The sequence below is a fragment of the Sciurus vulgaris genome (assembly GCF_902686455.1).
Source record: "Sciurus vulgaris genome assembly, chromosome: 5".
Lineage (NCBI taxonomy): Eukaryota > Metazoa > Chordata > Mammalia > Rodentia > Sciuridae > Sciurus > Sciurus vulgaris.
Window position 1 is genome coordinate 21,818,914 of NC_136465.1, and position 27,516 is coordinate 21,846,429.

The following is a 27,516-nucleotide window of genomic DNA, read 5'->3' on the forward strand; positions in this document are numbered from 1 at the left end:
AGAAAACTAGACGCCTTTCCATCTTTTAAAGTTTTCTTCAATTTCTGTAGTTTTCATTATAAAGGTTCTTGGTATCTCTTGCTAGATTAATTCCAAGTATTCTTCTTCTTTTTTTTTTTTTTTTTTTTTTTTTGAGATTATGGTGAATGGGATAGTTTTTCAGCAGGTTGATGATTGAAGTTCGGAAAAATGATTGATTTATGTGTGTTGATATTTTATCCTGCTATTTACTAAAATTGCTAATCAGCTCCAGAAGTCTTCTGGAAGAGTTTTTTGAGTCTTCTAAAGATAGAATCAAGTCATCAGCAAACAGAGATAATTTGAACTCTTCTATTTGTATCCTTTTAATTTCCTTCCCTTGCCTGATTGCTCTGGCTAGAGTTTTGAGGACTGTGTTAAATAGGAGTGGTGAAAGTTAGCATCCTTCTCTTGTTCCTGTGTTTAGAAAAAATGCTTTCAGTTTTCCCCCATTCAGTATGATGTCAACCTTGGGGTTTTCAAATATAGTCTTTACAATATTGAGGTAAGTTCTTTCTATCCCTTGTGTCTCTACTATTTAAACATGATGAATGTTGCACATTTTCAAATGCCTTTTCTGCATAGTGGGATAATCATATGATTCTTATCCTTAACACCTACTTATGTGGTGAGCTACAGTTATTGATTCCCATATATTGATCCAACCTTGTATCCCTTGTATCCTTGGATCCACTTGATCATGGTGAACAATGTTTTGGTTTTTGCTGTTCTTTTTAGATATACATGACACTAGAATGCATTTTGACATATTATACACACACAGAGTATAAATTCCCATTTGTGTATTCAAACATGGTGGAGTTATACTGGGCACATATTTTTATATGAACATAGGAAAGTAGTGTCTTATTCATTCTACTGTCTTTTCTATTCCCGTCTTCCCTCCCTTCCCTTTATTCACTTTTGACTAATCTAATGAATCCTTCACTGCTTATTGTGTGTTAGCATTCGCATACCAGAGAGAATATTTGGCCTTTTATTTTTTTGGGATTGGCTTATTTTTACTCAGCGTGATAGTCTCCGTTCCATTAATTTACTGACATATGCCATAATTTCATTTTTTCTTTATGGCTAAGTAATGTTACACTGTGTATATACATCACATTTTTTTTAATCATTCATCTGCTGAAGGGCACCTAGGTTGAATGAGACAAGGATGCCCTCTTTCACCACTTCTATTCAACATAGACTTTGAAACTCTAGCTAGAGCAATTAGGCAGAGAAAGAAATGAAAGGGACACAAATTATAAAAGTAGAACTCAAACTGTCCCTATTTGCAGATGACATGATTCTATAATTAGAAGACCAAATGATCTCCTCCAGAAAACTTCTAGAAATCATAAATAAATCCAGTAAACTAGGTGGATATAAAATTAAACCCCCCCAAATCAATCATACTTGTATATGTCAGTGATGAGTCAACTGAAAGAGAAATTAGGAAAACTATTCCATTCACAAAAACCTCAAAAAAATTGGAGGATCAATCTAACAAAAGAGGTGAAAGACCTCTACAATGAAAACTACAGAATGCTAAAGAAAGAAAAAGAGGATGGAAAGATTTCACTTATTCTTGGATGGGCAGAATTAATATTGTCAAAATGGCCCTACTACCAAAAGTGCTATATAGATTTAATTCAATTTCTATTATTAAAATTATTTCTAGTGTGCCTTTATAAATGATTTGCCAATGTTTGATTAAGAAATTTTGCATCTATGTACATCAAGGACATCAGCCTGAAGTTTTCATTCCTTGATATGTCTTTTTACTGTTTTTGGTATCAGAAATCCCATCTACTCCTGCTCCACAGGGCATTAATATCTATAATATATAAAGAACTCAGAAAACTTTACACCCCAAAGAAAAAAGCAACCAATCAATAAATGGGCAAGAAAACTAAAGAACCACTTCTCAAAGGAAGAAATACAACTGGCCAACAAATGCATGAAAAAAAATGTTCAACATCTCTAGCAATCAGGGAAATGCAAATCAAACTACATTAATATTTCACCTCTTTCCAGCTGGAGTGGCAATTATCAAGAATACAAACTATTGTTTGTAGTGTTGGTGAGGGTATGGGGAAAAGGTATACTCATATTGTTGGTGGAATTACAAATCAGTGCAACCACTCTGGAAAGCAGTATGAAGATATTTCAAAAAACTAGAAATGGATCCATCTCATGATCCAGCTATTTCACTCCTTGGTATATATCCAAAAGATCAAAAATTAGTGCACTATAATGTGCACTATAGTCACATCAATGTTTATAGCACAATTCACAATAGCCAAGCTATGGAATTAACCAAGGTGCCCTTCAACAGATGAATGGATAAAGCAAACATGGTACATATATACACAATATAGTATTACTCAGCCATAAAGGAAAATGAAATTAGGGCATTTGCTGGTACATGGATGTTATTGGAGACCATCATGCTAAGTAAAATAAGCTAGACTCAGAAAGTCAAAGTTTGAATGTGTTCTCTGATGTGGAAGCTAGTCCAAAATATGGAGGAGGGGATGGAAGAGAGGGAGAGTAAGAGAAAAGGGGGTGTTACATACAAAATAGAAGAAAGATGGTGGACTAGATGAAGGGGAGTAAGAAGAAAGAAGAAGGGATGGGATAAGGGCAGAACAGAGGAATGAATCTGACCTAACTGCTTTCCTATGTACATACATGAATATACTACAGTGAATGTCATCATTATGTACATCCTCAAGTTACTAATTAAAAGAATAAATAAATAAAACGTAGAAAAAACTGAAAAAGTAAAAGTAATTAGCAGAAAGATCAGGAGAGTAGAGGTTAGGGAATAAGAAGAGGGAGGAGGAGAGGGAAAGCAGGAAATACTGGGGAACAAATTAGAGGAAATTATATTCCATGCTTTTTTAATTATACCAAAAATATTGTAAGGGGAAAAAAAAGAAAGCATTAGTATGCAATATTAGGAAAATACTTATTCACTATTTTAGATTAAATTTTATATAAAATAAATTTGCCATAAATAAACTTTTATGATGTAATGTGAGTGGTTTCATCACCAATTGATTTAATTACCAAAAGATGAACTTAAGTACAAAGAAAAAGGTAACTTCAATGTAAATACTAATTATTTTTAAATTTTGACGATAGACAACTTTTTCCAAGGGAAATTATGGTGCCTTTGGAATACACAAAATACACAGTTTTTAAAGCTCTAAATATTAAAAAAATGACTATAGTTCTTAAATGTACCTTCTGGACAAAGACAACCTATTTATATATCCAAATTTAACCATTTCTTAAAATCTGAAACTATTACCTAAAAAGTATTCATGGGTTAAAGAGTAAAGTAAAAAGTAATATTAAGGCCAGAGTCTACCAACTTATCTTTTTTGGATATAAGTCTTAAAAGTCATTTTAAAAAATTCTATCAAAACCGAGCAACAGTTTAACAAAAGTTTAAAACAGCTGATCTTATTATGAATAAATACAAATTTTTACATGGGCCATGTCCACTGACAATAGTAATCAAATATTCATAACATCTACTTTTTATTTATTGATTTTTTTTAAATCTACTAAGATCATGGAATTTTCAGTTTGGTGCAGGTATTGGAGTTGTATTACTAGTTTTTAAAAAGTACTAACATCAAAATAGCAATATAAAAGTTCATATAATTTGCAAAGATATGTCGTTTAATAGTAGTCAATATCTATGTGGATATTACTTATTTAGTATTAATGAAATATGTTTAAAAACTAATCCTTATATAGCTAATGTTTTTAATACCTAACAACAATCCAAAATATGCTTGTGTCATTTGTTGCTTTACAACTATTTTTTTAAAATTATGTGCAATATGTGTGTATATACAACACTCATTGCCTCTAATTTCTCTCCTACCAAGGTCTCTTGAATGCTTACTGCACTTAAATCATTGTCTAGTTTACAAATTATTTTCATATTACTAAAAGACAAATAGTAGATCCTGTCCTTGACTTTCAGTAGCCTTTGGTGCCATTCTGTATTCCCAACTCATTGAAACATATTTTCACATGGCTCCCATTATCCATTGCTTTTATTTGAATATGAGGTGTCCCTCAAAGACTCATGTGTTGGAGGGTTGGGTTCCATTGCAGCAAGGTTCAGTGGCAGAACTTTAGGGAAGTGATTGTATCAAGAACACTGTAATCACATCAGTGGATTATAGTATAGCTGAGTGGACTACTAAGACATGGCATGAACTCTAGGGAGGTGGGGCACTGAAGGAAATAGGGAAGTATGTCCTTGTCTGTAGCCTATTTTTCTCTCTTTCTCTTTTCTTCTCTTTGCTTCCTGCCTGCCATGAGAAAAAGAGCTTTTTCTCTACCATGCCCTTCCACCATGATGTTCTGCCTCATCTCAGGTCCATAGCAATGGAGCCAGTCAGTCATGTACTGAAACTTCTACAACTGTGGACCAAAATAAACCATTCTTCCACCAAATTGATTGTATCAGTCATTTGGGACACAATGATAAAAGCTGATTAACATGTCCATGGTCCCTGATTTTCACTCTTCTAATGGCTATTACTTCCCAGAACCATTTATTTGTTCTTTTCCCTATTAATACTGGACTATTCTACTCTTCATTTCTTGGAATATTTTTTTCTCTCCTATCCCTACAGTAATGTTGTTATTATCCAGTTACATATAAATATACATAATTTGGAATATAAATCTTCATGGTGTACCTCTACACTAAATGCCAGATTCCTGTGCAACTGTATAAATATTTCAGTCTTAATATGACCTGAAGGAAGCTTCTTTTTAGCCCACACATATAACACCCTCCCCTCCCCAAAAGGAATCAATCAACTAACCAAACAACCAACAAAAACTTTGTTCCTATTATTTTCTTCCTATTCACTTAATGAAAATTTGGAGGCATCATTGACTCTTTCTGTTCAACCTTTTATCAAAATTTTCTGACTTTAAAATGGAAATATTTCCAGAGTTCAGTCCCTTGTGAGCACCTGAACTGTTATCATCCCATCCTAAGCCATCATCTCCCACCTGAATCACTGAGATTGTTATCTGTGCTCCAGCTTGTGCCCCCCATTCCAGTCTCAGCGTAACTCAAGAGTTTCTAGAGAGTTCAAATTTAATTTGCATTTTTGCTGCTCTCAAAACACACACTCCTGCCTTCAGCTTTTGAACATGGGATTGGGACACCCACATGACTCCACCTACCACCATCCGTAGGTCCTTACTTCCTCAAAGGAGCCAACCCTGGCTACACTAACCAAACCTGCAACATCTTCCTCCTTCATCCTACCAACAACTCTATCCTCATTCGTTATTGTTCTCCAAAACTAGGTTTCTGCACTTTTAGTGCTTAGAAAAGCATATGATGGTGCAAAGAACTACTCCTTAGGTATTGATAGGAGAAGCACATGAATTGGTGCTTTAATTTCCAGTTTTGAGAACTCAATATAATCATTAAATTATAACTTTTTTCATCAGTTATTTTTGTTTTGCTATACTTGTCATTTTTGGAAAAATGACATTTAAAAAGATTTTATGAATATTATACATGTTATCTAATTATATTTACTTCACATTATAATTTAATTCATACAAGATTCATGTTAAACTATCATTAAGAAATAGACCATTTTTATTTAAGAGAAACTGAGATTTAAAGATGAAGAAACATGCCTTGATTTAAAAAGCTAGTTATAAACAGAGCAAAAATTTGAACTGAAGTATTTCAAAATAAGTTATACTTTCATAACAGAACAAGGTATCCAATGATTTTTCTGTATATCCTTAATTGAATTAAATGTGTATTATTTTTGTTCTCTTCAGATATTTTACTTAAAACATCATCCTATTAAATATCTATTTTACATTATTAGGCTTTTAATCTATTTAATTTTATAATTAATAGAGGTATGCAAGTTATTAGTTCATACACTTATTTTAAAGGTCCTATTTTATTTGGATTCTATTAAACTGAGTTATACTTATTTATACTTAATTGGCTATAAAAACTTTATATACAATGATGAAGACCAAAAACATAATGAAGATTTGTCAATCTAACAAATACTTTAAAATATTTATTATGATAGTTACTAAGTAAGAAAGAGAGAACTATTTATCTAAATTCATATCACAGCATCTCTGAAAATATGGTAGTTTTAATATGCCAATCTTTAAAATGATTATCATTTTTAAATCTGAGATGTTTTTGCCTATTGTTTTCATAATTATGTGCAATGTAACATGGATTGATAAAGAATACTCACGTTTCCAAATTCAAAATATAAATTTTCAAGAATTTTTGGAGGATTTTGGCATCAGATAAATCTGAATGAACACTCCAGCCTAAGTCATTTAAACCTCATGCTTCTTAAGTTATTGTTTCATTGATAGTGAAGCCAGAATCTGAGAGCCACTGACTTTTCCTCTGGAAATCCTCCAGTAGTTGGGAAAACTGCCAAAGCTCTCCTCTTTTGAGAAGAAGGATGTAAAACAGAATTGAATCAGTGTAGCATTACATCAATTTCTCTTTCTTGGCAATACTGCAAATGCATATACACAAAGATTTTAGATTCCTATTAGTAGCACAAGCATTTGACTCAAGTCTAGCCATGATTCAAAGCTATTGCTACAGATCTGTTTAAAAGTCTCCATTGACTTTTTTGAAACAAAGGGTGAATCTTCTGTTAAAGAGGAAGCAGATATTGATCCAGGGATTTAGATTTAGTCTACCATGAAGTACATCATAAGAAGGATTTAACTAATGCTGGACCAAGAACCAGATTAGAAATATCAGCAATGGTCACATATATCACATATGAAGATAGCTGAGCTCCTACATTCCAAAAGCTTTACTTCATTCCCCAGTGCATTTTTTGTTTTACTTTTTAAGTTAGTCGTTTGGATTCCTGAGGCTTATATCTCAACCCAGAAGTCTTGCCTAAGACTAAGACTGAGAAAGGAAAAGCAGAGGTGCCCTCTAAGTCAAGGAAAGGATAACACAGAAACCAGAAAGCCTTACAAGTCAAATAGGGGGAGAGCTAAAAGATCTGGGACAATACTCAGTTTGGGAAATGGCATAAGATGTCAGCTATTAGAACAAAAGTTAAAGCCCAGAGCTGGACAAACAACAATGAACACTTATTTAGTATTTCTTGTTGGGGGCCAGCGTCCTAATACCTTCAAAATTCAGGCAAAAAGGAAGGAGACCAACATTTATTGCATATACATCATGTACTTGGCTAGGAAAGATGCACTGTGTACCAATTATCACCTATATAAACAGATTAAGACAACAATAAAGAATACAATGTAGCTGTGAGGATGGAGGAGGAGGAAGAAGAGGAAGAGGGTGGAGAGGAAGAAAACTCTGATTACTAAAAATGATCTTAATGTGTTCCTGAGAAGATACACATGACAAACACATGTGCACGATGTGAGGACGATGGGAAATTAAAAGGAAAAGGAAAATTTTAAAATCTTTCCAGAAGTATGCAAAAGATATTGAAAATAGAGTTTGCTTCTAGGAAAGGGAATTAAGTCACTTGGGACAGGTTGGGAGAGCTCATTCTCCCTGCATAGACCTTAGTGTATTTCAAATCTAAACACATGAATGTATCCTTATTCAAAAAACAATATGAACGATCATGATTACTCTGTTTTTTAAACTACTGTTTTCCAAGAACTTTGATGATCTACTTATATTGCCTTTAGGAAATAGAAGGTGTTAGGGGAAAAAAGTCTCTTTCACAATTTAACATCTGTGGGTCCAAATGCATTCCACACCTATTTTCTTTTTTATTTTTGACAAGACTGAAAAGGTGCCTCTTTTCTGACTGCAGAATAAGCTCCCCTTCCCCCACATGTATGTGGGATCCCTCTCTTTTCCTTATCTTAAAGGCTTTGATTCTTTTTCTCCTGCAGCACAAATCTCTCTTGTTTTATTGAACTCCCCATCAAAACCAAGCAATCTGTGGTGATAAGCTCCTACCCTAAAATGAAACAAAACAGTTGAGAAATCCCTTAATCTTTAATGGAATATTCCATTGTTTTCTCCCTGGAAAATAAATTCTAAATTTATTTATATTTTCCCTTCACTTTTTCATTTATGCTGCTCTGAATTACAATCCAACATTGTTAAATTCAGTAGTTATTTTCCTAAAACCATCTTGCTTAAGCTCTATGCACAATTGAAAAGCAAATATTCCCTTGACCTTACAGTTTCTCTTTTGGTACCTGTGATACCAAAGCCTTCTGATTTTCTTTCTACCATATTCTTCTGTCTCTACTGTAGGATCTTCTCGATTGTGTACCTCAGAAGTCTTGGAATTTCCTAAAGATATATTCTTTTCCTCTTTGTTTTCAGCATCTCCTCACATGATCTCATCTATTTCCATGAATCTTAAAATCACTCGTGGATTGAAATCTATTTCTGACTAAACTTCTCTGATAATTGCAAGCTCCCCCTTGTTTCCCATATCTTCTGGCTATCTCCTGGGTCTTTTACATTTAACATGTCCAAAATGGAGTCTGGATTCCTGTTCCTCCCCTCTTTAGCACCTCAAAACTGTCACAACTTTTCCTTTTTTGCATTTTTTTCTTTGCCTCAGACACTTCTCCCTATGCTTTGTCTGACAACTTCCATTTCATCTTCTATTTCCATGCCTTTATATGGTAGGCTCAAAGAGGTCTGACAACGCTTATGAATTTGAACTCATTCCAGGTTCATCTTGATGATAAACTTCCCAACAGTGAGCTCACACTGTGTTGACACATCTACTATTCACTTTAAAAAAATCATACTAGACTTTAGTCTCCATGAGAGCAATATGTGTGACTCTTTTATTCACTGATGTATCTGGGCATGCCTAGAATATCTGGCATATTGCAGATAGTAAAGAATTGCTAAACGAAGAGATACAGAAATATTTTCTTTAGCCTTCCTCTATTGCTATCATCAACAAGTTGCTCGGTCATGTCAACTGACAGCTTACTGTCATAGAATATATTCCATGGCATCAATACAAAGTTCACTGATAATATTCCATCACCCTTGGTGATTTGGTGTCTATATTTCTTGTGACTTTTAGGTGGAAAAATCAAAACACATTTTTGCAATCCCACATAATAATAAAAACACTATTCAACATTAACCCCATTAGGTAAAAATAATACTTTAGTTTGTCCACATAAATGATTTTAAATCAATTCTGAATTTTACTAATTGCAGAAAAAGCAGTTTGAACCTTTCTACTATGTTTATATTCCCATATGCCCTCTGAAAGAAAAATATGCTTGAGTCACTAAGTGGACAAGATTAAATCTAGTAGACATATAATATATGAAACCAAAACAAATTTATTTAAAATTTTTCTTGATAGTTATGTACTTAGAGAGCCCATATTTGTACTCAAATAATGCATTCTCAAGAATTAGGATAGTAGTAAATTTTAGAAAAAGGTAAATGGAAATATTTGTGATTGGTTAAGCCCTCTTCCTAAAGCTCTTTTCTGAGGCAACTGTCCAATGTGAATAAATGAAGCTCTTATAAGGCAGGTTGTACAAACACATAAAATGAATTGCATTTTCATAATGTAATTATGAAATTTCAGGGTTTTTTTTCCATGTAGTATTGAATGTATACCCAAAAGAATAAAATTTAGTGGTGCTCTAATATAAAAAGAGATGATTTTAATAAACCCTATTTTCATTCCTGCCAGTTTCTACTTTTAATCCTATTTTGTTCTGATATGTAATAGTACAGAGGTTTATGAAACTAAAATATAAAATTTATTTTTTCACAATATTTTACATTTATCCAAATGCATATTTTTTCATTGTAGAATTATATAGTTATATCTCTACTGAATTAATGCTGCTTGAAAATCAAGATGATGGCACATTTCATTATTAATGCTGATTTCCCACAGTGACTAACAACATGTTTCACGTGTAGCTTGTGCTTAATAAATATGCACTAAGTTGGAAATCTTTTTCTTCATTTATTTAAATATAATAGACAAGAGGAAGAAAATACAAGGATATGTAGTGGTGGTTTCTTTAAGGAAAGTAATAGAAAATCTAAAAAATGGTATCACCTTTCAGCAATTTAATAATCATCCTTCAGAAATTATGTTTAAAAAATAATAATTCAAATAAACAGAAGCAGCTGTACTTTACCTAGAAAATGGAACTTTTTGTTAACTTATTAAGTTTTCTCTTGATAATTTACTATTGAAATAGTTTGTATGGTTTTTCAGAAACTATTAAAATCTGAGGGAATTGGTTACCAGGATTTTATCATTGAAAACAACCGAAAACACAGTACTTTTTAATAGATGCAAGTAAAGATTATCTCAAAGCAGTATTTTCACTCCATGCCAACTAATGAACATATACAAAAAAATTAATAAAAATCTTTTTATAAAACAACTACTTTCACAACCCTCTGATATCAATTCTTCCAGCTCTAGAAAAGAATTCTAAATGAGAAAACATTAAATATATAATTTGATAAACTGTGTAGTTAGTTCCCAGCCTGTTTCTATCCCTCTTGCAGCTGAACAAATTCATCAGTTTCTCAATTGGTAAGACATCACTATTGAATTTGTAATGCATAACACTTTATATAAATTTGTTATTAAGTTACTTTTTATTTGTTCGTGGATAGACATCATTCTTTAAATTTTTTTTGTTAGTTTGTTATAAGGATCAACAGAATGGATGTTGCAGACATAGATTTAGCTCAATATGAAGGAGAGACTTCTGATATTACAATAGCAGAAACTGAAGAAAAGGAAACAGTATAAAAGGGTCCCAAAGCAAGAGAATGACCCTCTATTCTAAGATGGTACACAATGTGTAACTTCTTCCCTTTTTGCCTATTAGCAACAATGTTGTCATTTCTACATGATTGACATAGATCATAGAATGTGTATAATAGTACCCTATCATGAAATGTACATAGGAGGATCCTTTTTAAAAGTTTCATTAAAAATGAAGGATTTCCTTTCTAATAATTTTGTTTTATAAAAATAATTCTTTAATTTTGTGTTTAATAATCAAGTTTAAATCATTATGTGATCTTTAGAACTGAAGTGAATATAGTTTGGGGGAAAACAGATGATAGCTATGTAGGAGCCAGTCAGAATACAGCCTAAGCATTGTTCACATTTTTAAAAAGTAATATGCTTTTGGCCTAGCAATGTAGATTAGAGATCAAACACTTGCTTAGCTTGCATGAGACCCTGGGTTTGCTCCTCAGCACACATAGATAGATAAATGATCGATAAATAGATAGATAGATAGATAGATAGATAGATAGATAGATAGATAGATAGATAGATAGAACTATGTATATATATATTCAATATGTTAGAATATATATGTATACACACACACACATATATGCATGTATACATACACGCACATATATTCACTTCCAGAAGAAGTGTCTAGGACATTCTACTCTTTAAACCTGACAATATTATTATTCTTTATATTTATTATATCTTTGAATCACTACTGAATCTGGGAAGAAAATTGACTTAAATTCCAACCTATTTTCTCACAGAGTAGTTTTAAATTCTTTGAAACCAAGAATGTAAGAAATTCCTCATAATAATAATTCAACATTGAAACAAACATTAGGTAGGAAATTCCTATCAAGATGATAGCAAAAGTCATCCATTTGCTATAATTTAACATAACCTGGGCAGGTGAGGCAGGTCAAATGTTCTAGGTGTGTTATTTTGCATACATGAAGGCTACAGTGTCAACTTGTATTTTTATCAACCCATTTTATTAAAATAGAATAATACTTTCTAGTTGTATTTTTGTCTTCTTTTAAAGAAACACTGCTTTCAGAAAACATGTTAAATTTCACTCATTTTTCTGTTTTTAGAAAGTATTCAGGAACTCAATGCTGTGTTCAGAATTTGAATTTAATACATGGAAATACTCTTGCAATAATCATAAGCCTTAGAAACTATTCTACAATACTATAAAATTTTAACATGGTCTAAAAATAACCATAATACACTACATTTACTGGCATTCTGTACTAGAATTACATGATAAGATACAATAGTAGATGATTTTATTTTCACATTAAAATATAGAAAGACCAAATCTTGAATGAGGGTTATTCTATTATATGAAACTAAATGAGAAAAAGAATTATTTCATATATCTTAATGGAAAATTATAATCTAACAAACACAAGAATATCAAAATTTCCATTTAAGATTAGTACATCCATACAAAAGGAATAGATAAAGGTTAGGTTGCCATTAGATTTTCTTTATCTAAACTCTAAGTGCTTAACATACCTCTTCTCTTTTATCAAAATATATAGAATTTTGAATCATGTAGAGAATTTGTAAAACGAACTTCAAAATTTAAAATTCTATGGGTTTATAAAACTAATTTTCCTATTGATCCTCACTGGTTCAAATCGAGGTGAAAAGCTACAAAGTCAAAATTTGACATCTCAAAGTTAAATCTTCACCTTTCTTCATTTGTTCAAGCATTTCTTTTTGGTCATGTTTCCCATAGAATCTCTTGCTTAGAGTGAAGGTATTGGACAGTTACCCACTCCATGCCATCCTGGCATGTATATTCTTCTAATAGTGTCTCTTTTCCTAGTTGGAGGAACTGTCCTGTCTACATTCCATGTGTCTGTGGTGGGACACCCAAATTCAACACCAAGTGTCCTGTCTACAGAGGAACTCTGTTGCAGAAGCCCAGTAACAGTGTCCACAGCCTATCCACGGCAACTGGATTAGAAACCTGCACCTTCCCACAATTAAATTCTAATGCTTCCAAGAAGTATTTATGACTCATGAATAAAGATCTTAAGAATAACTGGTTAAGAAACTAAGGCAGCAATTAAAGGGATCCCAATCTGCAGAAGAAAAGCAACAAAATGTATTTGGAATGATATAACAATATTCTGTTGAGTTTACTAACAACACATATAGTACTGTCTGTAATTATTTGTCACAGATTCACAACTATCTTACACACACACACACACACACACACACACAAACATACACACACACTTCTAAATAATATACCCAGTTTATCAACAAGTCTATTAATTTTCTCTTTCCATGCACATTCTATACAGTACCATCTCTCACCATTCCCTCTGTACTATGAGCATCTTCCCAGAGAGACACTACACCTGCCTTCTTAAGTGCCTGGACAGAGACTTTCTTACTTGCTCCTCAGCATCTGCAGTGATCTTTTGGAAAGGAAGCTATTTTTTATTCTTCTCATGGTTAAGGGTCTCCCATAGTTCAACCATTGCCCATGGCATAAAACCCAAAACCCTTATGTGACTTCCTGCTTATTGCATCTGATCACCACCCTCTCTTCAGACCTGGTATCTTAACTCCTTTCTACACAATGTAATTGTGCTATTTCATAGGCACATTGCAAGTTTGCTTCTGCAGTTTCCTTCTGCTCCCTGTCTTTGGATCAATCTTCCCTGATATTTGAAAATGACTCACTTCTTTTCATTTAGGTTATATCTCCAATATCATCTATTAGGAGAAGTGTTCCTTAGCCCCTCTGCTACTCTGTCTTATTCAGCCTTATACTCACCTCAACTGTAAAGCTATATAGAATTATACCATGGGTTATTCACTTATTTATTGTACCTTTTCCACTTCAAATGGTAAAAATAACAAGATTAGAAGCTTTCTTTGATCATATAACACTGTAATCTGCTTGCCTATCAGAGATTGGCTTATGATAGGTTTTCAATATGTGTTTAATAATGAGTGGATTATGAATAAAATAATATAGTAGAAAGCTCAAATAAGAACAAAAGCATACACAATGAACTTAACAGCACTGGAGTTCCAAAATACCCTGTGGAAAAGTGTTTTTTTACTACTTTAGCTGCATAAAACTTGCAAGATAAGAAGTTCAAATCAGGTAAGTCAAAGTTTCTATTTACAGAAAGACTACCTAATGTGAAGGCAATTTTTACAATGTGTAGTAAAGCAAATAAGAGGCAAAAAAAAAAAATCTTTAAAGAGATTTGTTCATAATAGCAATAGAATTACCCAATAGGAGTTAGTTAGAAGAAGACCAAAGGAAAACAGAAGATATTTTAGAAATTTAAATTTGTTTATAGACTTTAAGCAATGAGCTAGCAGAAAGATTGCATATTCTATATAAGACAATAATTATTTGAGCAAGAGAGGAAATGATAGGTATAGAGTCTAGAATAGAAATTGAGGTTTAGATATACAGAGGAGAGAATAATGAAGGTTGATGATGATAATGATAATGATAATATTAAAAATAACAACAGCAATAATAATTTGAACACTGATTTGTTCTCATGTTTCATCTCTGTAACTGATGTCTCTGTAAATTAGTAAGCAGAATGTCAGAGGGGATTCAACTTGATGGTTTCTATTTTCTTTGTGAACAAACAAGTGAGTTCATCTGATGAGAACAAAAAGGAAGGTGATAATTTATGAAGCTTAACAAGAATAAAGAGTTTTATAGCAGTGGTTTGTAGAAATACAGATAAAGGCTGACTCGGGAAGACAAAACAATCACCAACAAGTCTGAATGCACTAGCCAAGAGTAAGAGACCATTCATCTGTATTGACATCCATTCTTACAGCCACATAGGTCCTCACTAACAGCATCTGGGGTAGAGAAGACCTGGATTTTAGTCTCAAATGCATTAACGAATATAGAGAGCTGAATGATTTCAGACAAGTCTATGACTAGGCAAATAGCTGAGGTGGCAAATAGCTGTGGATTTTAAAATCCAAAGGACCTAAGTTCAATTTCTGGTTCACTTAAAGTTCATGTAATACTTGTGTTGTCTTTTGAATTGCACATAGCAGTAGAATTACCCAATATGAATTAGAAGGAGTTCAAAGGAAAAGAGAAGATATTTTAACTGAGTTTCAATGTATGTTTTGATTTGTTAAATGAGAATAATGATAATATCTACCAAAAATGTAATACATGTAAAGTGCCTACAAGTTTCTAAGTATGAGCAATAAGTATTTAGATATTGCTATTCCCATGGTTCTTAACCTAATTTAACCTCCTCCTCATTGTCAAATCATAACAATCATTGTCTTATATTTAGAAATATGTGACTGAGTTAAATTATCTCAAAGAACTTTCCAGAGTGTAGTCACACTAAATCCTATATATATGTCAGTTAACCTAATGCAAAAACAAGAAAAAAAAATAACCTAGACAAATGATAGAACATAAACTGGATCCCTGAAATGTATTATTTGTATCTGTTCCTGATGTATAACCATCATATATAATTGTGTGTTTTGAATTATATCATGTACTGAAAGTCTAAATTAATACACTTTACATACCGTTATTAACATAAACCTCTAGAAGACAGGCACAACTTATATAAATTTGTAAGCCTCCATAATTTGAAGTAATTTTTTATAATCATTTGGAAACTCCAAGTAATGGTTCTTGATCTTATGTGCTAATATTTTATCTGTGAGAGTAAAAAACGTGCCTACTTTGTGGAATAAATGTATTCAATTGTTGGTGCATATCACATCCTAAAATGTCAGTGGTAGAAAATGTTGTATCATGCCCACATTATGTCCCCAGTAGATAAGTTCTCTCAACTACTTTGTCCTGCCTTTTTTAACAAATGTAAAATTTGATGAATTAACTACCAAACCTCCATTCCATACCTCCATGGTTTTTCCATGGTTAATGTAATTCTGAATTTTTTTAATTCTGAATTTTTTGATAGTGAATCTCAAATAGACTTTATTAATTGGAATAATGCAGGCTGCTGTTGCATATCTTAAAATTTCAGTGTCTTATTATAATAGAAACATATTTTTCCTTCATGTAATAGGCCACTGATGCTATTTCTTGGACGACCTTTTACATGGTAATTCTAGTAACCAAGTTTTTTTTAGCTCTAGTTATACCATTCCTTAGGACCTCAGAATGATTTGCTTTCATTTATTAGACCATAGTTAGAAAATGAGAGGAAGCAGCCATACACATTTCTTAACCATCTGGACTCTGCAGTGACAAATATTATCTCTATTCAGGTTTGACATGTAAGAACTGTCCTCATGACCTCATAAAGATGTAAGGGTAATAGGAAGAACTGTAGGAAGCTGTAGTAGCAGCCCTGACAGGCACTTCCCAGCAGTTCGCCCTGGAGATAGGAAGACAGAATCCTTTGGTCTATGACCAGCTGATTTACACATGGATTAATATCAACAAGTGCAAGTTATATATTCAAAATCGTGTGTGAATAAACAGGAAGTATATTGAACTTCATATTTTGGAAATAAATAGACTCAACATAAAAACATTTTTAAAGTATTTTTAGTTTTCAGTCATTCAAGTCCTTTTGTTAATCTCCTTAATCCTTCCTTTTGATAGGATAAATATTGCTTTCAGACAGTTTATTGAGAATTTACATATATGATACATTTGGGTGAAGTCTGTTTTTCAAATACATATATACTAGGAGCATTTGCAAAATTGTTATCATTTGCTATGCTTCCCAAGTATCTGATGGAAAATAGTGAAAAACTTCTCAAGTATGCTTGACTAGCACGAATAATAACATGAATTAACCCTTAATTATTATTTAAAAATCATAAGGTTGAATATAAACTTCCCACTTGTTCTATCTGTTGCTATGTTTCAGGTGTGTTTTGAGCATTCACCACTGTGATGGGAGGTTTGGTGTCCAGGTTGGTCATACTGGTCCTTAGTTCAACGTGGACATGCCCTCCTAAGGGCCTGTGGGGCACCAATCTCTCTCTGTACTCTTGGGTGGAGATGTGATCTTTCCTCTGCCATCTATCATCAGCCATGAGATCCTTACCAGAACTAAGCTGACAGAGGCAGCATGCCACTGAACCTCCAAAAGTATAAGCTAAATAAAACTCCTCTTTTTCATAAAAAAAAGAGAAAATCTAAAGGAAATAAGATAAAGCAGGAAAGAAGAAGAAACATTATTCAGACTAAAAGAGAGCAGCACATGACTCTGTTTCCGAATTATTAGAGATATATTAGACAACTGTAAGAACAAAGCTTTCTATAAAACTTAAAAATTAATTTGCTCCAATCCTTAATGTCCATTACCCAGAAATATTTTTGTCTCTCTTCCAATACATGTTAGCAGGAATTCAGCTGTAATTTTCCCCAAATATTGGATTCTTTAATAAAATTCAGTAACAGAAAGCTTAGATTTACTATTTAAAATGTCAAGATTAAAATGAAATGAATTCATTAGCTGAATTAATAACAATGACCATTACAAATGATTGTTGGAAATCACAGTATTAAGAATGACAAATATTAACCTCTCTAAAATGCTAAGATATACAATTTCTTACATGGAGTAAAAAGAATAAGAAATACTCATTTGATGAAGAGATTACCAAAAACCAGAAATATGTTGTACACTGATTGGGTTCATCATGGGACCTATCCATCAAAAACCAAATGCCTTGCAAAATAATGGATCCCATCCCTAAAATATCAGTGAAAATAAGTAAAATTTTCACATTTCATTGCAGCTTGAAGATCTAGCAGTTCTTTTCACTATTTGGGCCTATTATAAAATATTCTTTTGGTTGTTTTTGTACCAGAGATTAAACCCAGGGGTGCTTAACCACTAATCCATATTCCCAGCCCTTTTTAAAAAATATTTCATTTTGAGACAGGGTCTCACTAAATTGCTTAGGCTCTCACTAAGTTGCTGAGGCTGTCTTTGAACTCATGATCTTCTTGCCTCAGCCTCCCAAGCCACTGGGATTATAGGGATATGCCAAAACATCCAGTTTACATATCTTACCTGATGTTTATCATATCCTTTTATCTGTAGAAAAAAAATACTACATCTGAAAAAAAAGTTATTGGTATAGTCAAAATTCTATAATAGCCCAATATGTTTTGCCATGATCCACCATATTACTTCTTGACATAGTAGCTAGTATCAAACCATTAGTACTATCTACACAGTCTTCGTTATTAAAGACACACATACTTATACATATTTATTTACAAAGGATTATTTATTAACAAAGATACAGGCTAAAGAGTATGTATGTAGCACTGTAAGAAAAACTTGAACTAAAATTAATGCCTATCAGAAAGGCTGTAAGTTATATAAATTATGGTCTAGTAACTTACTTTTATAGTAATTTAATTGAGTGAAATAAAATGCAAATATGCAAAATATATTATTTCCTAAATAAAGGACAATAGCATATATAAAATGTCCCTATTTGTATGTCAATATGCTTGTGTGAATGTGAGGAAGGGAGAAAGAGTGTGTGTGTGTGTGTGTGTGTGTGTGTGTGTGTGTGTGTGTGTATGTGTAGAAATTTTCTGGAAGAGTAGGAGTGGAAGTAAATGGCCTAGGAATGAATGTCATATTTATTCCCTTTTCTACCAAATGGGGTTCATATCTTATCAACCTGTTATTTTCATGAGTTCACATTTTAAAAATAATGAAAAATTTAAAAATTATCACTTATGACACTGTAAACAGCATTTTCTTATCCTTTTATATCATCTATTTAACAATTATGTTTTGTCTCAATTCCTTTAAAATAATAAATTAAAACCAAATAGACATGGATTCTATTTAGAAAAATCTAGTGATCATCATTCATAAAAGGCAGTTCATTTTAATTTTCTTACAGACAAAAGGATAGGATATTTCTTTCCATGTAAAAAATATCTATTTCTCTGTTTGTTCGTGGCATAAAGGCATACCATTTGTGTAATCATAAAAAAAATAAATAAAAAGTACCTATTTAACCTGTATAATTAGGTCTCTTTCTATAATTCATAAACATAAGTGATGCAATTGATCTATGAGTATTGTAATCTTTATCTCTTAAGGATCCTTTGCTAAGAGATATTAAAGTTCATGTAATATACTTCTTTAAATGCACTCTTTTTCCTTAGTCATCCAATTTTTTCTCTCTCCAAAGGTCTCCACTCAACTCTATTCATCAAGCAATTTTTGAATTTTCCTTTATTGTATTTTTATTCTAATTCATACTCTTCACTGTATAAGAAACATTCATGAAGCAGGAATTGCATGGCATAGAAAATGGCTTACATGCAAATGCAATTTTTACATTCATCGTTCATAGTATGACATTAACCGTTTCTTCTGTTCTCTGTGTCATGATAGCTCAGGTTTCTCATTTCTGACGCTAGGAAGCAGGCTGTGTTACTCCATTATTTATAGAACACTGGTCTTTTCGCTGTGCCTAACCCTGAGTTAATTCATACTGTAAAGCAGGAGTTATACCATTTTAAGCAAAATGTTAGTGGATAATTGGTACGCCTTGGTTGTACAAGTAAACAATTACATCTGACCCACACAACTGTAAGGCACACTGATAAATAACTTATTCTTGACAATATATCTAACCAGGAACCCCTGGGCATGTGAACATCCCAAATCACATTAGAAAAACCAGAAACTGAAGATTATCAACCTCACCAGATGTAAGCCAATCACTTCAAATCCATAAAATGAGGAGCCCCCCAAAGATGGACATGGCAGCACACTAACCACATCACCTGGTCACTGGTCATGAACCTTGCCCAGGAAAATTGCCACAGCAGCCAACCTCTGATTCTCTATCCCTGAGTTTCAGGGGAGCATTAATCAAAATCTTTTATTTACAGTTCAAAATCAGTATAGATGGCAAATAGAACAGTGAAAGATGTCCATTCAGACCTGGGACTTCCTTCCACTCAACACAAGGTGATTCTCTGCTAAGTGAAGTGGAAGAAACCAACTAGATTCTAGGTTCACCAGGAAAATAAAAGCTCTCTGACAGGATACAAGAGAACTTGCTGATACCAAATCTTAAAAGTGCACACTCCAGGAGACATTAGCACATAGGAATCCCTCTCCTGCATTTTGGAGTTTTTGATCTGAATCCCTTTATATCTGGGTACACAGGTATGGGCAATGGTAGTAGCTATAACCTAGATTATTAAGGACAGCAAACCTGCTTAAGTTAAAAACCTCAATAATTTTCAGGAGGCCAAAGTTATGCCCATGTCCTTGCAATTTCTCTTTAAGTAGCTGTCTTTCACATTTTTTCTCAAAATAGACACCACATATTGTCCCCTGCTGTCCATTCTCAACTAGCAAAAGTATATCCCTCCTTTTACTTCAAGTAGAGTCTTAAATTTCATCTTTTACAATCATGAGAGGAGTCAACCAGTCTTCTCAAATACAGTGTCAACTGCAACTCAGTAATTCGATTTTTGCTAGTAACTATGCAAATTATAATACTACTAGTAGATACAAAGCTTCTGATGTGCAATGTGCACAGATATTGTATTCTTTACTTCTATCTTGAGCCAGAAGATGTGTGAGGGAAGCTTGAACAGAGATTTCACAATAATTAATGTTTTTTGAGTACTTATCATGCTGAAGAGTGTTTTACACAAATTATGGCTTAATTCTAACAAAAACAGAGGGAGATAGTATAATTATCAGCTTTATCTTATAAACAAGAAAATGAGTCTTAGAGAGTTTGATTTGTTAAAAGTTATTCTGCTACCAAGAGATGGAACCAGACTTTAAAGTCAGTCAGTCTAGCTTCAAATTATAGACCATTAACCAGTATGTTAAAATCATTCTTAGAAAAGGATTTTTTTTTTTTTTTTTTTTTTGCCGGAAAAAAGAGGCAAAACATAGCAGTAGATCAAAAGAAAGAAGCACAGCTCCTAACAAAGTGTATGATCGTAAACTCTACAACACATTTAGGAGAAAAAATAATAATAACGAACCTTAAAATAGCCCCTACTGTAGATCATTTACTGTTTTAATTGGTTTTCATATTAACACATTAATCCTAAGACAACATACTGGAAGATACTATTTTTATCATGCCTCCTATACGAGGAAGAAACTGAAGCACAGAAACTTTAAAGTAACCCATTCAGAATCACACAGAAGAGCAGACTGGGGCTGGACCAAAGCTGGCAGCCTGCTTCAGGCTGCCTGTGTTGTGAAACATTGCTCACAGAATAGCTTTTTCTGCTGTGATAAGGCTGCTATGTGCCAGAGGAGGGCATCTGCAAGAGAAGCTGTAATGCTGCCTGGGCCAGGCTAGAAAGGGTGATGTGGAAGAAGACCCTAGATTTCAGTCAACAAGTTCCTGATATTCAACTGAAGAGGAAATACATCATGACAATGATAAGATGTGCTGTGTACTTCACATATCGAGTCAGTATTATGACTTATTTTTATAATTGAGAAACAGGGATTTCTTCTGTAATGTATAAAATCTAGAGTAAAGCTTAACCAAATCATCTGAGCTGATGAAAAGGTATAGTCTAATAAATTCAATTTTCTTCTTACAAACAATTTCCCATTAGCTTGGGATTATACGTTTGAGGGGGATGTCAGAATAATGGGGGAAGCTAAAAATTGTAGGTTCAGTTATTAAAGAATGTGAGTTAACAATATGTGGAGAAACTGTACATTAGACAATAGGTATTCTGTGAGTCTTAGAAAGCACTGCTGTGAGATAAGATGAATTGATAATTCTATAGTACTTTGTAAGTGTTAAATAATATGTTTCAAAAGATAGTACACCAAAATAAGGATACAAATTCTAGAAACACAATGGCCAGGTTGAATGTCCAAGTTTATCACTTGAACAAATTTTTGTACATTCTTCATATCTTAACTTTTTGTTTTGTTTTTGCAGTGCTGGGGATTTGAACCCAGGTCCTTGTGGTTGCAAAGCAAGCAATCTACCAACTGAGCTATATCCCTAACCCAATATCTTAACTTTTATCATCGGTAGAAAGGGATTGATAATTGCAACCCATCTTATCCGATATGGTACCTATGAGATTAAATTAATTATGTATAATATGCATCTGTGTGTGTGCATATGTACATACAGACACAAGTTCTAGACATTGGAGGCTGGCTAAAATCTGTATTTTAGGAAAAGGAATCAAATCATTCCATACTAACTCACTATCCAAAATACAATGACCATTTAAAAATATAATTCATTTCAAAATGTGCGGCAAACTCTTTGTCTTAAATAAAAGAAATTTATGGATAACTATTTATAAAGTTTCATAGACCTCTGTTCATATGCATACTTAAAATTCATTTATAATTGTAAAAATAAAATGTGCACATAAAGGTGATAGACATGATTCCTAATCTTAAATCTCCCCTATCTATCTATCATCTAACTAATGTCAGGCAAATACCTCAAATCTCCAGAGCTTTAGTTCCTGTTTCTATAAAATGGGCAAATGATATTTAATAAAAAGCATTAGGGTTTATGTAAAAGACACATCAGTTAAAGGTACTTGGTAAAGAATTTCACACATTAAATGTGAAATAAATATGATTTCATTCTTGCTTAGGCCTACCAGACTTCAGGTCCACTAGGGAATTAGGAATACATTCCTATTTCATACAGGCTAAATTAAATATAAGAAAAAATATTTTAAAATAGTTATGTTAAAGCTCAGTTCAACAAACATTTTGGGACTGTCCTACAACTTGAGCCTTGAGATTGAATCTTCCCATCTTAAACATTCCCACATTAGAACAATGGACATGCAAGTACTGTAGCCATACAATTAATAACCATATAAAGAAGTTCAGATCTTCTTTTAAACACTGTCATTATAAACTATAAATCCCAAAACTTCCCAGTTAAAATGGAAGATTTTAGGACTTGCCTGCTTTGGATACCTATTTTTGATAAGTAGCACTTGAAATTATTTTCATCATTTTCTGGGTAATGCATTCTTAGGAAGACAAAAGCATTTACTTATTGATGTTTTTTCATCCTTTGGTGCAAATGAAGCAGAAATTAACATGGCTAGATTTGCCCTACAACAACTTCTTCAACTTTACTTTGTTTTAATGTGCCAAATCTTTTTCTTTTAATATCATCAGCATTCATTGGTGCCAGAATCACTGTTCTACAAATAGTGCTAATTATCTTACCTGCAGCTTTGTAGGCAGCAAGGGAGCATAAAACACTGGGTTTCTTGCTCACAATACACAACAGAACAAAAAAATCCCCAATAATCAGCATCTACAGAAGTTTTTCCAAGGTAACAACGTAAAGAGTAGCTCATATTCAAAATCTGGGAAGGCCACCATGGACTGTATGTTAAACCATTTAAATAATTGGTTAGGTCCCCATTGTGGAGAAACATGGTGCAAGCTGGATGAGCAGGAGTTCAGTTCTTTCTCATTATTCATAAAGCTACTTGTTTTAAATAGTATTGGTAATGCTAACAGAGAGTTAGCACAAAAAGGCAGCTCAGAGAAAACCCCATTAGAAGACAATGTCTAAATACATTGCTTTGACCATGACTCCACACCATCCTCCACATTGGGAGTATTGGTCAAAGCTAGCATATTTCTCTGATTTAGGAAGACACTATTTTTTTTTTTTTTTTTAATTTTGGGTATCAGAGATTGAACCAGAGTCACTTAACCATTAAGCCACATCCCCAGCCATTTTTTATATCTTTAAATAAAATACAGGGTCTTGCTGAGTTGCTTAGGGCCTCACCAAGTTGCTGAGGCTTGGCTCTGGAGCTGAGATCCCCCTGCCTTAGCCTCCCAAGCAGCTGGGATTACAGGCATGTGCCACCGGGTCTGGCTGACATTACTATTATTTAGAGCACAGGAAGGAAAAATCTACTGATGATTTCTATTAGTTATAAATTTAAGCCAAAGATTTTACAGTTTCTTAAAATCAATTGTTATGTTCCCACCATTTGATCTTTTGATATCCTATTTTGTTTTTCTTTCCTGTAAATCATGCATTTGCTCAATCTTCCAATAAATTTATTTAAAATTATTTGTTGATTGGCTCTTATGTCCTTCCTAATCCACTCTGAATAAATGTGCACACGGCACACAGAAGTGATAGACCCAGATAACTAAGACTGTCCAGTTCCATTGATCAAGTGACTTCTCTACGCTTTCAACACTATATGTTGATCATGCAGTGCTTCCCTACACTCCTCCAGGAAAAGATGCACTAGTCAAGTGTATCGGGACTTGAGTCTACAGTAGTGAATAAGACACAGACTCTGCCTTCCTGAAACTTCCAGTCAACTCAAGGAGACTGATGTTAGGCAATGATTACAGATAAGGTGAACATTATAAGATGAGAGGCTCAAAGTTCTAAAGCAATGGGAAATGGGTGCCATACGTAGTCTTGAGGGGAGGAGCTTAGTACAGTCTCTTGAAAAGCATCATTCCCCACTCTCACAGAAATAAGTGAGTTCAGTTCCTTTCCCTTATGAGATCAAGATAGGAAAGTACAAATGTTACAGAATAGCAATTTCTAATCTAAACCACATAAATGCTCAAATTTTATCTATACAACTCTACTTCTTTGATTTCAATACCACACACCCACATGCATACTTCCAAAGGTTAGCTCTATTTATATTACCTGTGTTTATTGATCAAACAGTTTGAAAAAGCTTTTCTTCCCTAAATGCTGTATTCTAAACATTCCCTATATGTTGACACTCTCAAAACAAATAATGCATATCAAAAATTGATGTTAATATCAATCATTTGGAAACCATTTATTGAAATTATTCATTTATTGAATATAGTGTATATTGAGTACATATTTTTCTTTTTCTTTTCCTTTTTGATTCAGGGGTCTAACTATGTTGCTCAGGCTGGTCTCCAACTCTGTGTGTTCAAGTGATCTTCTGATCTTGGCCTCCCAAGTAGCTGGAAATACAGGCAAGGGCTACCATGCCTGACTATGAGTATAGATTTTTAAATAGTCTCTATCAGAAATAGTACAGGAATAAATACCATTTACATAAGGCACTTTGAAATCTGCCCACTTAAATCTTAGTCTCCCCCTCTGCTCTACTGCACCACTATACCAAAGGCTACGCTCCTAAAGGTTCTCTGCTCAGGAAGCTTCAACTGTATATGCTAAGAAATACTGTAACTATTGGTTTCTGATATCCTTTACCATGATGAGGAAGTTTCTTTTTGTCTATAAAGTTTTCTTTAATAGGTTAGAAAAGTAATGAGATAGTGTAGTTGTAAATAAATACAGAGTCTAGTCTCAGTCAATGTTGATTGCAAATACCTAGCTTTGTGACCTTGAATCCTAGTTTTCATGATCAGTAAGTTAAAAAGAGTGAGTTTCTACCACAGACAAATATTAACTGCAAGGTCTTTGACTGCTCTGTGACTTGGGTTCAGGAGGCCAGGAGGGTGGAGTGGCAGATGAAAATGTTCCAAAGGTGTTAAATATGTATAGATGCAAACCTTTAAGGGAACTTCTGGAACTTGTGATGAAACAGTTTTTTCTTTGAAATTAAATGAATGACTGAGTCTCTGCAACTCAGGTAAGGAATCACACATGAGTTCATTTTGACACTATCTTCTTATTGAATTCTCAAGTTAAAATCTTCACTTCCTTCCCACATACTTCCAAAACTAATATTTAAAATTTTGGAATTCTAAAACATTAAAAATTTAGGAATTCTAAAACATTCAAAAGCTCTTTTAGAATCTTAAGTAAATGAAAACTTTCTGACCCACATTTTTGATAATCCTTTATAAAACTTACATAGAAATCATGATTGATTTGGGGTATGTTCCTGATGACTCTTCTTTATCCTTTTATACCTTCCCATAGTACATTCACTTTAAATGTGATTTCCAGGGTCTTTTATACTTTTCATCTGTAAACTATTGTTATATTTCTCTTCCCTCTCTTTTTTGTTCCTACAGTTGCACAAGTATGCCATGATTCTTTGCCCCAAGCTTACACATGCACAAGCTCACTATCTTTTTAATATTCATATGTCAAATCTACTTGACACTTTCTACTGTAGATTTGATGTCATACAATAAACACTTCTCCTAATCCATTCAGCAGGTAAATGAGAGTGTTGTGTGTTTGTCTGTGTGTGTTTAATTAATAATGAACATCAGCGAAACTTAAATATTTGCTATTTTCTATAAAGTAATTATATTTTTACTCTCTATAATGTTTTTATTCTCCATCTGCTGATTATTTTTTTGTTGTTTTGTTTTTGTGCTGGGTCTGACTTCAAACTTGTGATCTTCCTGCCTCAGTCTCCTGAATTGTTGGGATTACAGGAGTATACCACTACACATGGCTAATTACTGATACGATTTGATAATGAAATTTATAGGCAAGTTTACAGAAGTCAAAAGTTCAAATATTCTCTGAGAATGCACACAAATATCAAAATTTCCTAATTTGACTTAAATGCAACACATGAACTAGGTCCTATATCACAAAAAGTGCTCACTCAAAGAGAGTTCCTTTAAAAGTAATAATGTGAATGAATGCACCTGTTTGCTTCAGTCAATTACCTGGTGACTTCATTTTTGATTACGGGATGTTCCAATCCTCAATACTCAGCACCTAACTATATAGAATATTTCTAAAATATTGATCCTTCTCAAAGCAGACTGATCTCACAGAAGCAAGAAGATTGTGGTAAAAGGTATTTAAAATCCTGCCTTCCCCTTCAGGAATTTTGTGTCAGCCTCCAGAGAATCAGGGAATAGATGAAAGGATTCTCTGGTATGAGTGTTTTCCAAGGAAGGTGTATAAGAATGTCCTGGTCCTGAATGTCTGCACTGTGATTTTTTTTTTTTTTTTTTTTTTTTTCGGTACTAGGGATTGAACCTAGGGTTTCTGTACCAGCGAGCTACATCCTTAACCCTTTTATTATAATCTGAGATAGGGTTTCACTAAGTTGCTGAGGCTGGCCTCAGACTTGATACCCTCCTGCCTCAGCCTCCCTATTCATTGGTATTACAGATGTGCACCACCACATCTGGCTACCACCTCTCTTTTAATCAACATCAACAAGTTCACAATATCTCCTTTAATTTAACTTCTTATTTATATCTGAGGGAAACTGAGATGTTTGAGTGGCCATAAGTAAAAATATTTAGAGGGCACCAAAACCATAACTGTTCCCTAAAATTCAAGAAGTACAAATACCCACATCATATTTAATAAAATCTTTCTATAATATGCTTTACCTAATAATATATGCATAGTAATATTGATTAATAACAATGTTTGACCCAAGAAATCATCAAATTGTATTAACTAAGCTTCTTAAAGCGTTTCAATAAAACTCTGCACAAAATATTAGAAGGAACTGGCCAATACTTATACTGTGACACTATTCATGGCAAGGAGTACTATTCCGTCGGAAGGATTTTATTTAACAGTTTTACCTGTGTGAAAGCCTCCGGTGACTAATGCAGACTGCAGTCTGAGAATCTTGAGTAATGCATACTTTATGGCGACTGCATTTCATCTTTAAGCATGGATCTTTAGCTGGATCTAAAGCTGAAAAAAGAGAGAAAGAGACAGAGATTGTTCAGAAAATATT

General features: G+C 33.3%; 1 protein-coding gene across 3 annotated transcripts in view; it reads right to left on the bottom strand.

Annotated features, from left to right (window-relative positions):
• SPOCK3 (SPARC (osteonectin), cwcv and kazal like domains proteoglycan 3) overlaps positions 1–27,516 on the bottom strand; it is a 483,732-nt gene that overhangs the window by 183,598 nt on the left and 272,618 nt on the right. For all 3 annotated transcript variants that reach the window (XM_079142958.1, XM_079142957.1, XM_079142959.1), the window contains one exon: positions 27,359–27,473. In XM_079142958.1, the coding sequence (XP_078999084.1) occupies positions 27,359–27,473 (115 nt within the window). The remainder of the gene's footprint in view (positions 1–27,358; positions 27,474–27,516) is intronic.